This window comes from Strix uralensis, chromosome 5 (genome assembly GCF_047716275.1).
Source record: "Strix uralensis isolate ZFMK-TIS-50842 chromosome 5, bStrUra1, whole genome shotgun sequence".
Lineage (NCBI taxonomy): Eukaryota > Metazoa > Chordata > Aves > Strigiformes > Strigidae > Strix > Strix uralensis.
In genome coordinates this window covers 45,332,511-45,345,410 of record NC_133976.1, presented here as the reverse complement: position 1 = coordinate 45,345,410, position 12,900 = coordinate 45,332,511, and the positions used below count along the sequence as shown (strand labels likewise).

The window sequence follows — 12,900 nt, the reverse complement described above, 5'->3', positions numbered from 1 at the left end:
CTCAGCCGGGCGGCGCTGGGGACTTGCGGGGGGCAGCGCTCATCTGCAGAGCCCAGAGTCGAGCAGGCGGGAGCGGGGCGGCCAGCAGCAGCCGCGGCCGCGGCCGCCCCGCGGGCCCTTCCCGGGAGGGCAGGCGACGCTCCCCTTTCGCGGAGGAGACAGACACCGACCTGCGGCGGAGAGGAGGCCACTCCGCCGGGCCTCCTCTCCGGCTCTGGTCACTCTCCTCTCGCCCGCCTCGCTTTCTCTGTCCCCACCCCGCACCCCCCCATTTGTTCTGGCCTTTCTTGCCCTTTCCCCGGCTGCCGAGCGGCGGAAGGAGGGTTGAGGTGGGAACAGGGCCGTGTGGTGGGGCCTCAGCTGCCGGCCCTCGGGTCCCCTCATGTCCAGCGGAGACGTCGCGGCGGTCCAAACCCGAAGCTGCCCGCTGGTTTCCCGCTCCCTGAGGTGCAGCTCCGCTCCCCGGAGCTCGCCAGGCCGGCCCCGAGGCGGATGTCTCCGTCGGCAGCGGGTCGGGCCGGGCCAGCGTGAAGGGAAGCGGCGGCGCGGCGCGGCCTGTCGCCCTTCTGCTGCCAGCCGTGAGGCCGCGCCGCGGAGCCGCCGGGAGCCCAGCACCGCAAAGCCTTTGTTAAAATTAAAAATTGCTGGAATGCCAAGATAGATGTGTACGTATATAGGAAGTTATAGTCAAACTATTCCTGCGATTACCGGGCTAGAAGTCAGCTGGGATGTTAACAGGCTGGGCGCTGTAGGGTGAGTGTTTGTGTGAAGAGCTGTTGTGCTTTGTAATGCAGCAACCCGTCTGATCAGCTCCCATACCCGATTTTAGTGTTCTGTTACCCAGCTATGCTGGAATATGGACCCCTCTTAAATTCACTATGAGTTGGTGTTCCTCGACTCTTTTAAACATGTAATAGTTATGTCTTTGGGGCTTTATAAATAAATGTGCAAAATATGAAAGCTGCCCGCAGGAGTACAGGCTTTAACTTGCTTTGAGAAAATACTTTCCACTTGAGCACTATAGTTTCAGAGTACGTCTCTGGGAAGTGGTAGTAACAAATAAAGCAACTAGCATTAAGTACTGCATTTTCTCCTTTTGACTAGCTAGCTAGACTCTTAACAGACATTTTTTAGTTCTAGGTTTCACATGAAAAGGGTTAAATCAAACTGCTTAGGAATAAAGTTGATCTCAGAAATAAAGTTGGTCTCAGAACTCCTACAGTTGCTCCCCAGTGTGACAAGAATACATTAACAGTAGGACCACTGATTTATTAATCAGTAGGACCACTGATTTATTAATCTTGTCCAGTAACTGGACAAGGACTTGACTCAGAAACTTTGGATGACATCCACCTTTGGCCAGATCTGAAGCAGTGAAACCAAAGGTAAACTCAGTATAATTCCCAGTGTCCTAACCTTCCCCAAATTAACCTTTTTAATATAAAGTTAGTTTTCCACTGTGCTCTTCAAAGTTAAATCAGTTTAATAAGTTGAAAAAAATTGTCTACCAATTATTTCCAGATAAAGTAATTATAGAATAAATAAAAATGAGTGCCACTAATATATATGTACCATAAAAATGAGCAACACATTATTTACTTCATATTTTCTTAGGTGCTATCATCACATATTATTTCTGTCTTGAGATAGTATCTTGTTCTTCAGTGGGTTTTTCCTTATTTTTCCTAAAACCTGTATCCAGATGAACTTTGAATAATGAAATAAAGAATACAATTTTTAATTAGAGTTTTATTTAGAACTTCTAGTAAACAAGGCAGGCTTAATCTCACTAGAAGATACCATTTCGGAGCTTTTATGTAACCCAGGTTCAAAGACAGACATAGTAAATCAAAAGCTACTGCAATGAAACCTCTGATCTCAAACCACTGAGTCGGTCTCTCTCTCTGAGAAACACATGGAGAACGCACATGGGTATCACATGAATGCTATTTTAGCTATAAATGCCACCAGTTAGCTGCTGCCTATTCAGCTGTTTTACAAAGCAGACGCTCTTATTTTTTTTCCAGAGCACTTTGTAATCACCGAGCATAAAGGGAGGCTTTATTAGTGGGACAATTTTCAAGACAACAGCAGGAGCCCTCTTTTTTAACCTCGTTAAATTAAGTGTGCGTGGCACATTCCACCTTAATCAAAAGAACACTCCCCAAAACATAACCACTTTCCTTTTATTCAGCATTTCTAGTGATTAACATCGTTAACTATTGGTTTTCTCCAGAATGCAACATCAGTACAGAAGCAGCTCTTCAAATTCCCTCATTCTTCATACAAAAACTACTTGTAAAAGTAGAAAGTACATGTATAAGGTGGTTTTTTTCAGACTTACCTCATTTGAGTGAGATTCTCAAATCTCTGATCTTAGGGAATCTTTTGCCACTGATTTTGATAGGCATATGACTACCTAATTGGTCTATATGTAGAATTATTTTTCAAAACAGGCAAAAAAGGCAGTTCTAAAATGGTCAGTATGTGTCTGCCAAGAACTAGTCAATGAATCATTTTTGTAGTTGCTAGAGTTCATTGTTCTTCAGCTCTGGATATGCCCTTCCGCCCTAAACTGCAGTGACTTGTTCGTGATAACGGATAGATAATTTTTCAAGTTTCCTTGCTCTATAGGCAGCCTGCACATTCCACTTGGCATTTAAAGAAAGGTTAGAGAAAATTTAGTACACAGTGTTACATACAGACCCTCTCGACCATACCTTTCCCAATAAAAGCCCTTTTTCTTTTGCATTAAGTGCTGAAGTCTAGCCCTCAAAAGATCTTTTTACTTTTATGTTGTGAATGTTTGTTGAAAATATATTCCCCAGAATGGTTGGGAGTGTGAAAACCAACCTAATTTAGGAAATATAGTACCAATATCCCAATGTAGCTATAAAAAATTTCTGCTGATGTTCTGGCCTTCATGCTCCCACTCCATGATTGCTATATTGCGATGGCTATGTGTGACAGCTCATTTATGTTTTGTCCTCTGTACTAGAACACACACCTGTGGGATTTTTCCATAGGACATACACCCGTATATGATTGTACCAGCAGCATAACCTCAAGGTAACCTCTGGAAAAGGATTTCATGGGACAGAACTTGAAAAAATTAGTTCAAGTCAATGTTTCCCACTGCCACAGTATTCCTGATTGGTATCTACACGTTTAATTGACGGTAAGTTTTTACACAAAGGTGAACCTCTAATATTTGGAAATCAGATTTGTCCTTTAAATTCTTATGAAAGGAGAGATGGAAGAAAAAGAGTTGGAAAGAACTGTACAGAACCAATGCATAATTAAAAAAAAAATTATCTAGGATCTGTAAACAGAGTTTATCAGCAGTGCAGAAGTTCAAGAGAAAAAAATTGAATTTGTGTCTGGAAAAATGGAGTGTGGAAGAAAGAGGAAAGGAGCCACATCTGAAGCAGCAATTTGTGATGGTTTAAGCACTGTGAAGAGCACAGTGTCCATTTGTCACCCTGGAGTGTGTTCTTGTAAATGCCTCCACCTTTCAGTATATTACATGGCTTGTAACTGTGTTCAAACACCATATTTCAGGCCTGATCCTGCTCTCAAAAGAAACTAGTGACAAAGACCTCAGTGCAAATAGCTTTTTCACCGATACACAGGTGCATGCATTAGGGAAGATCTCTGCCTGCAATGTGGAAAAGTAATAAATCATGCAAATGTATTAAGTTTTACTTTTGATTTTTACTATACAGATTTGGCTAGCTAAAAATGGGAACATTAGCTGCCTGTATAGCTATACTGTAAGTCTTGGATTTTATTAATGAAAACACACAGTAAGTGGCTTAAACCCAGTATTAAAAGCTGTGCTTTAAATTCTAGTTGTGTATTAGGGCAAGAATTGGTCTTAACAAACGACCAAATTAACAAATTAACAAATAATGCAGTGGAATTATAAATCAGATACTATAAATGATATGGCCAAAGCCTTACTATTTTATAGTGTTACATATTTATATGTATTTGTATTCAGCTACAATCTCATTCTAAGTATACAGATAGATTTACATTAAACACTAAAAAAAAAATCTTCATATATACTGCACAGTATAAGCCTTTATACTGTGGAATTCCTTTTGCAAGCACAAGTCGGAGAGCAGAGCACTGGAAATGTAGGAGTGAAGGGCAGGTGCAACCAGCTACAAAAGGGGGAAATGACAGGGCACGGCAGGGCTGCAGCGCAAGGCCTGCAGTCGGTCCTGCGCACAGCTTCTCCCCAGCTCCTCGCATTTTCCGGTGGCAGTGTGGGAGTTTGAGATAGGCAGGCATTCCCAGCCTTTCTCTTAGGGGAGTAGAAATTATTCGAGTCTTAGTTTCCCAGGGGGTAGAAGGGAGGGAACTCTGTGGATATTAAAGCTCTTTTAGTGAATAATAAACTAACTAATTCATTTTGGTATTTGACTAAATTAGGTTTGAGTTGGATCAGCTTTCCAAAGCAGCTCACAAGACGCCTGTGCAAACAGGGTTACACACAGTTTGAGGCTGGGGGTTGAGGCAGGAATGCAGAGTTGAAGAAAGATGAGGAAACCAAGACAGAACCACGAACTGCATCTACGTTTATATTTAAGTTACAGACGGAGGAAATATTTGGAGCTGAACAGTCCTGCCACACTGCAGGATCATTCAAACCTTCTATCCATTGCAAAGCCTGCGAGGGCTTGTTCACATTATATAAAACATACCATATTATGCCAATATCACCTTCATGGAAGTAATGGGGGTAGGATGGCTGTCCAGAAAATGGTTCACAAGTTTTCATAAATGTGCACTTTCTGACCACACCAAAGCAGCCTGAATTTGAAGTTTAATTGTAAAATGAAAGACAATGAAGATGTAAGATTTTGCTGTAGACTTAGGGGAGGATCCTGACACAGTTCCTACTGATTGTTACACTTAAAAAAAAAATTGCATAAGCAGGAAAAAGATCTTTTAATACCATTTTTCCTATTACAGGTTATCATGGAGTTAATTTTAAGCATAACTGCTTTTATAATTTCCAGATTTGTCTAAGATTTTCCATTATCATTCATCTTTAGTGGCACAGGTAAATTAATTGCATCAACACTGATTTATTCTCATTCTGCAAAATAATGTTTATTCATTTCTGTTTAATTACAAATACCTTTCCAAATCCTAGAAAAAGCACAGTTGTTTAATCAAAACACATGAAGTGTTCGGTCATTATATGGAAAAATGCTATGTTGTAGGAGCTTCCTTAAGTAATTTATCAAATGATAAATTCATGAAGAAGTTTTGGGCCAAACTCTCTTGATGCAGATATAGGATGCTTATGTCTACATTAATAAATCAAAAGGCCCTCAGGATGTATTTTTCTTTTTAAAATTGTCCTTTTAATTTGCTGTATGAGTACATAAACTTTATGGCTATGACTATGATTTAATTTCCATTTCTGGCATGCATGAAAAGTTTCTGTACACAAATTCTGACAGCAATATCAGAGAATATTTGATTCTAGGCCCTAGTATATAACACGAAATACCTGCCATACAAATCATAAAAGCATGCAAATGCTTTCTCAAAACAGCATTTATGTTGCTAGCTGATCACTATTTCTTTATAATGGTTGAATATTTTACTGATAATACAATGGATTGTTCTTTAATTTTTAAACCAAGTCACTATTTTTGAGGAGGTGGATGAGTAGGTGACAGTCTTATTAGTAAAGACAGAGTTCACTGTATATGCTATTTTTCTTTACAAGAAAACTGGATACAGCGAACATTTAAAAATTTGTCACACAAAGAAGCAAAATAGCCTTGGATTTTAAGTTTTCTTAATTTTATATTTCTTATTTTTCATTGCATAAACCAGATAATCCAACCTTTTTGTAATTAATTGACAACTTGAAATAAAACCTGTCAAAAAGTTTTCAGACTTTTAGACAAGAATTTTAATTCTGAAACAATTTCCATGATAAGGAAAATACTGTCAACATTTAAACCAGTTTCACTCAATGAGTTTATAAAGCAAAGTAATCTAAAAACAAGCCTAAAATCGTATCTTAGTTTTTAAGATAAGATTATGTAGTATGTTTAATAAAGGGGAGAGTATATTCAGCTTAAGACGCTGAATCATGGACATTCACAGCCTGATTGAACATGAATAGCTCACCTAAGCCCTTCAAATCATATATTTTACCTGGATTTTTTTTCCTGGACTCAAAAATTATGAATCTTAAATTCAGTCAATAGTCCAAATCTCAAGATTTAATTAAAAAAAAAAAAAAAAATTATGTACTTTAAAATATACTGAACACAAATCTTCAAACTTGAAAACAAAGGAAGAAGCCCATTATGAATAGTTAAAATGTGCAGTATCCTCTTTTTTAATAAATATATGTACATAGAATCTTATTCTACAGCTAGTAGGCAGCAAAATTCTTGTTTGTGAAAAGTGAGAAAAGGATATAAAATAGAATTCTTCATATCAAAAAGAGCTTTTAGATATTTTTAATAAAGGCATAGAAGGTTAAACTCTTCAGCGTTTGCCTAGTCATGCTTCATATTTATAATATATATAAAAATTAAATAAATGTCTAAGGTTTAAAGACATTATGATGATTCTACTATATGCTCTGGAGATTTACTAGAGGTATTTACAGACCATAGTCATGGTGTTTCTCAGTGACTTACAGTGTAAGCAGAGTCCAGTCATTGACAACAGCTTTATGGAGAAAAGACAGACTTTTCAGCAAGATAAAAAATGTTTTGGTTGAACCCACTATTTTTTTAATAAATTAACTCAGTCATTCTCAAAACCCTAATATGCTTATTTCCCATTTAAACATGGGACCAGAGATGGGTCTCAACTGGAAGTTTCTAAGGAAAAGGAAAAGAACCACTGAGAAATTCTGAACTTTGATAGGTAGCCACAATCCAAAATCTTAAAACACTGGAAGCACAGACGTTAACCAGCTTTCAACAGCTCATCAGAAAGCCACTGACTAGAAATAAATGATGGCTAAATTATACCTTGTTCAAAAGGATTTATATTTTTCTTTGCATACATGCCAATATTTAAAAAGATTTGAAGAACAAAGAACAACATCATCTTTACTAAATTTGTGAAAAGTTACATTATAAAGCATAACTGAGGACATTTTAAATTTTTTTTCCCTGTGGAGTACTGTAGCCATCCAAGGTCAAAAAATAGAGTCTGGTGAAAGGAAACTAATTTTAATTCTTCAGATTAAATCATAGCCACAATAATGTTCAGTTCCATTGGCATGAGCAGTCTATAGGTTCTTGAATGACGTACATAATTTCGGTGCCATTTCCTGAGCAGCGTAGTGGCACAGTCAGATTACGTGTTCCATTTTCTCGACAACATTTACAGAATCTTAAATGGCTATCAATATTGACATTGAAAATTGTTGCAGATGGGCATTTTCCATCACAAGAAGCCACATTTATCTATGAGTAAAATAAGAACTGAAATTAGACATCTCAAATTTTGTTATAAAGATATTACATGTCAAACTTCTTTGTGATTAAAACCCACTTTTACACTTGAAAAGGACTCTGGTCTTAAAAACTATTTTATCTTCTAAAATTCAATCTAAGTGTAGACACATTTTAAATAATTTTTTTAATTAAACTTTTTTTTGATTGTGTAATCGTGTGTTCTGTCTTAACGTTGAGTAAAATGTTGTGCTATGGATACCAAATTTGAATCCCTAGTTTACAAATTAATAACTTCAAAACAGCATAGCTAAATTCATGTTCTTTTCATATTCACTGCTGAAAAGTTAAATTCTTCTAAGCAAAACAGAGGAAAGTCTATCCTTTTCCTTGAAGGTTTGAGAGGAAAAGCATATCAGTGCAAAAGCTTTTCACTTTGTTATTCATACTGCTTATGACTAAGGGCACACCAGTATTAGCTGTGTTATCACTGTAACAAATATATCCAAAAAGTAGATGCAGTAACAAACCAGCAAGTGCAGAGACTGGCTATAAAATTATTTGTGCTCTAGACTTCAGCAGAGGAAAGCTTTCGCTCACTATTAACATTATGTGAAGTCTTCTTAGCTGATACTCTGACAAAAAAAAAATGATACTTTTTAATTAAAACTTAAGCAGAGTTGATATGCTGGGAAAACAAGAATGGCCATAGTAGATCTAGTTCTTTTTGTGATAGTTTTAAATCTGATTTCTTATGCAAGTGAGGCATACAAAAGATGGTTTGATCCACTCCCTTTCAAAGAGCCTGTGAACAAATGGGCCATATCCAAACAAATTAGGCCAAAAGGCTACTCTTAACAACTCTCCTGAAATTTGACAGGGGAAAGAAAACACCTTGTCCTAAGCACTAAAAATCTCATTTATTAATTAATTAAATGTAATCATACTCAGCCCTATCCAAAGTTTGACAGCATTAATCTGGCCAAAGAACACATATGTCGTTGCACAACCAGCCATAGCAGGTACCGCCATTTGATGGGGCAAAATCCTGCAATTAAATACAGTACCAAGGGTTTTGCAGTAGGGGAGCTGGAGAGGAAAGGAGGAGGAGCTAAGGATATGAATAGAGATTTTGAGGACATGAAAAATCTGGAGGTACTTCTAGGTGAAGGGTAAGGGAATCTGGACTGTGGGAAGGGTGGGCAGCCATCAGTGAAATAGGGAACAAGAAGATAGGGGGAAAAGCGTGTTGTAATACAGATGGAGGTGGGATGGGGGTAGGTCTTTTTAGAAGGTGAGTAGAGGGAGAAGGAAAGATAAAGAACCTACAATAGAAAATCTTAAAAAGGAAGCCTTCATTTGTTGTGCCATTCATGGAATGTCCTGGCCAACATTCTCGTTGCTCCTCTCTGAACCCTCTCTGTTCTGCAACAATGTAGAGGGACCATAACTGCACAGAGCACCCTCAATAATACTGCACCATTGGCTTGTAAGAGGTACTAGAATCAGTTTGTTTCCACTCCCTATCTTAGTCCCTAATTGTTGTAACACTTAATTAGCCTTTCTGTCTGCAGGAGAGCATTTAACAGAAGCTTTCACAGAACTGGATGCAAGGACAAGGTCCTTTTCAGCTAGCTTAAAAACCTATGAGGTTTGACTAAATCTTTCTTTTTGATATTCTTTGCTTTAGTCAATACCAAGTCTTTGTTTTGTCATATTGCTGTCCCTTAACCTAGGTTGCTGAAGTAACTGTGAAGCTGTCCACAGTCTTCTCTCCTCTTAACTATAGCAAATAACGTAATTTCATCTACATATTTATACTCCCTCATGACTAACCCTTCTTCTAAAACTAAATGAATACACCACACTTACTTCTACTATTAAACTTCAGGCATGTCACAGATGACCTTCTATCAGGATGGAAATTAACCTGCTCAGCTTTCAGTCTGTGATGATATTTTGCCTCTTGCCCTATGACTGTTTAGGTTCTTCATCAGAATCTTACCAGAGGCGTTTTGGAAGTCTCAAGATACTGTGTCAATTGCTTCTCCCTGAAGTGCTACATGAGAAGCACATTTGCTGCTCGGACAAGTCCTGAGTTTTGTAGATGGGGCTACACCAAAGCTGAGAAATAAGATATCTTATGGAGACCAATAAATAAATGGGATCATGAATTTATGATACGGAGACAAGTGTTATATGGGGGAGAAGACACCCACAGAGTAAAGGTCTTCAAAGAAGAATGCAGCAGTGTTTCCATCACAACCTAAGTGGAAGCATTTCTAATCCTTTTTTAGAGTGGGATGCTATTTAATAGTGAAGGGTTCAATGGCTTTGTTAGTTACAAGCAATTATGCTGTGTATTTTTCATTTGAAGCCAGATGTTTTTCCAGGTAGGAGGGCTCATTCTTTCAGCCACGGGAACAGCTAATTTTACTCCATTTATGAGTAGGATAACATTCCTAGGGTCAAAGGTCTGCTTTTGAGAAGATAGCAGTAGTTTTTGTTCCTTGTTGATAGCTGTAACCCACTTCCTAATACTTGATCTGATATGCCATAGGCCTAGCATCGGATACAGGTCTTTTATGCTTACCGGGCTTTGACTTATACAGTCATTTTTTCTTATGGTTGTCCTGATTGTCATTTTCTGGCAAATCCTTTCTTCCTTTTTGCCTGATAAAATACAGAAAATGCATACTGAATCAATACACTTTTGTATTATGTTTTTGCTACTGAAAAAAGTGAAACTATTAAAATAATTTTAATAATTATTAATATGATTTTAAATTGTGCATATGCAAGACATATAAGCAAATAGAAAAATATTATCTCAAGTAATATTCAATAGTATTAGAAATAATTATATTTTAATAGGAATATTGCACGTAAAAAGATTTTGATTTTGCATTTTAGAAAATTTTCAGAACTTAACATTTGAGAAGGTAAAGCAGTGAATGTGATTACAACCTTGATGATATTTTGAATGTTTAAAATTTAAACAGAACTGTATAATTTCAATATATTTTTGAAAAAGATGTCCTTCAAGGAAGTTCTGAAAGAGAGAGGTGTATATATTTGCTAAATTGGTGCCGTTTTTACCACCAGAACTGAAGCATGTAGCACTGTCAGCATATGGATCTAGGATAAGGGAAATACTACATTTTTAAGTACATTCTGGGAGATACTGATAGGAGGTTTTTTCTTTTATTTGAAAAATAAAGCTGTACAGTGCAAAGCCATTTTTAACATAATAAAAATCATAATACTGAAACAATTAAATGTACACTCTTTCATGCTGCACTCTATATCAGACTGTTATTACTATCTGTGTAACAGTAGTTCTTTAGATCTCCTATTTCACTACCCATCAAAATAATCTATTAGTTTTGTTAGGCAACGATTCTGAACATCCAGCATACAAAATAATAACCACTATTCAGCAGAGTTTCTCCACCTTCAGCACATGCCTACACTGTTGGGTGTACACAAAAAGAACAACTTTTCTGTTCCACAGAAGCTTGTGAGCAGTTTTATAAGATAAATGAGTCCTGAGAAACCCACAGCTCCAGTGAGTATTTAAAAATTCGGCTGCCTGCAGAGTTCAGTTAGATTTTAATCTGTGCATTGCAGGATCAAACAAGGTTATGTTACTGAACTAGCATATCACTGTATGATCGAAGTTGTTAGCCTACAGCATCTTGGTTTTCCTTCTTCAGCAACACTTAAGAAAAAGAAGTCCTGTGATACTTCAGAAAGCACTTGCCAGCATGAATATGTGTAGACAACGCAACCTTTGTACTTCTACAAGTCATAGAGATGTATGACATTTCAGCGTATAGGGTGCTGATGTCTAATGAAAACTCTGTTGCTATACTTTTCTCTCGCCAGCCTTCAACTGTCAAGAAGATCTGCATTCAGTATCAGGTGTGCTGTTTTTACTCACTCCTTAATTGAGTAAGGAGTTTCTGTGACTTACCTATCCTTAAAAGCAAAGAATTATTATCATAATGCAACAGTTCTGTAACATTCTGTAATTTCTGGTGTAAAGAGTATTTATTAACATGTGATTGTAATTGTATGGTTCCCCGCCCCCACCCCAAACATTTTCATAACTTTGCAAAATGTTGTTTGAGACAAAGAAAGACAGCATAAATCCGTATTTGCAAAGGTGAGACTGGGCAGTAATGCACGCTCTTGCTCTATCTATTTTAAGGCAAAAACAGTTCAGTCGTTAAATTCAGAGACCTGGGATCAGATTTAGAATCTTTTGGTACCTGTATTCAGGATGATGATATTTTTTAAAGTAGCATTTCTTATTACAATTACCCTGTACAGTAAGTTTATGTATTAAAACCAATTTCAGAACAGGAGGAAGAACCATCAGCAGTGCATATCATAAACGGATGAACCTAATTCTGACAGGTGCTGAGCAGTGAACCCTAACAAGGCTTTACAAAACCACTGATTTGGGAGGCCAACAGGGGATCAGCATCAGGCCTGGTACCATTAACTATATGGTAACATTTAACGGTGATGACAGCTATATGCGTATATCAAGCAGTGCTTACACTATTATTAAAAAAAGAAAATACATTATTAAAAGTAATACCTGGTTCACAATTAATACTATGAGTAGGCACTACTGGACTAATGGCAAAGGGTAACAGACCCAATCCAGAACCTGGCAGAATCATTAGGAATATAAGTTTCTCATGAAATAAAAACATTTTTATATAAATAACATTTCATTAATTCTTACACTGCCAACTGCAATTTTTCCTTTAGCAAAAGACGATGAACTTTCCTGCTAGTCTTCCAAATTTAGAAACTCTGCAGCTGCTTAAAGTCTCACTAAAGATGGCCTAAACTTTATTACTCTCCTGGTTAACACAAAACTGGAATGATGCTTCCTTGTAAACCAAACTTTTGCAATGAGTCTCTCTATGGCAAGGTAAGAATTAAATATATGCACTCACTTTGCATGCATTGAATCAAGCTCTTTCAGAAAGATCATTTGTTCCCATTAAACCCCCAAAGTGTTGCAAGCTCTATTTATAAGTATTCTTTTTAACTGCGTCACCACAGGGCACATGCTTTTAGTTAAAAATTTAAAAAAAAAAAACCAAAACAAAACAAACAAACAAAAATAAAAATGAAATAACATGTAATTGTATGAATTATATCTGGTTTCTTAGCAGCCACCTCAGCAAGTATTTCTGAAGTATAACGATGCCTTTCCTGAGGCCACAGAATACGGCCAAAATTATAAATCTTCCTGACCAACAGAAAAACAGTAGCCATTGGTTATTTAGACTAATTTTCTAAATAAAGCCAACCTAATTGGGGGAGGTTAGTTAAATATTTTTCAACATAGTTTATCTCATTAGAGGAAGAATATTGATTAGTAAGATTTTAGCACAATTCTGGTGTGTTACTTTTCTATGCTGAT

The 12,900-nt window shown here is 37.2% G+C and overlaps 1 protein-coding gene across 1 annotated transcript in view; it reads right to left on the bottom strand.

Moving 5' to 3' along the window:
- Nucleotides 1–6,486: 6,486 nt before the first annotated feature.
- OTOGL (otogelin like) overlaps nt 6,487–12,900 on the bottom strand; it is a 102,032-nt gene continuing 95,618 nt past the window's right edge. The window contains 2 exon segments of the mRNA XM_074870243.1: nt 6,487–7,463; nt 10,045–10,124. Of these exon segments, the coding sequence (XP_074726344.1) occupies nt 7,263–7,463; nt 10,045–10,124 (281 nt within the window). The 3' untranslated portion in view covers nt 6,487–7,262.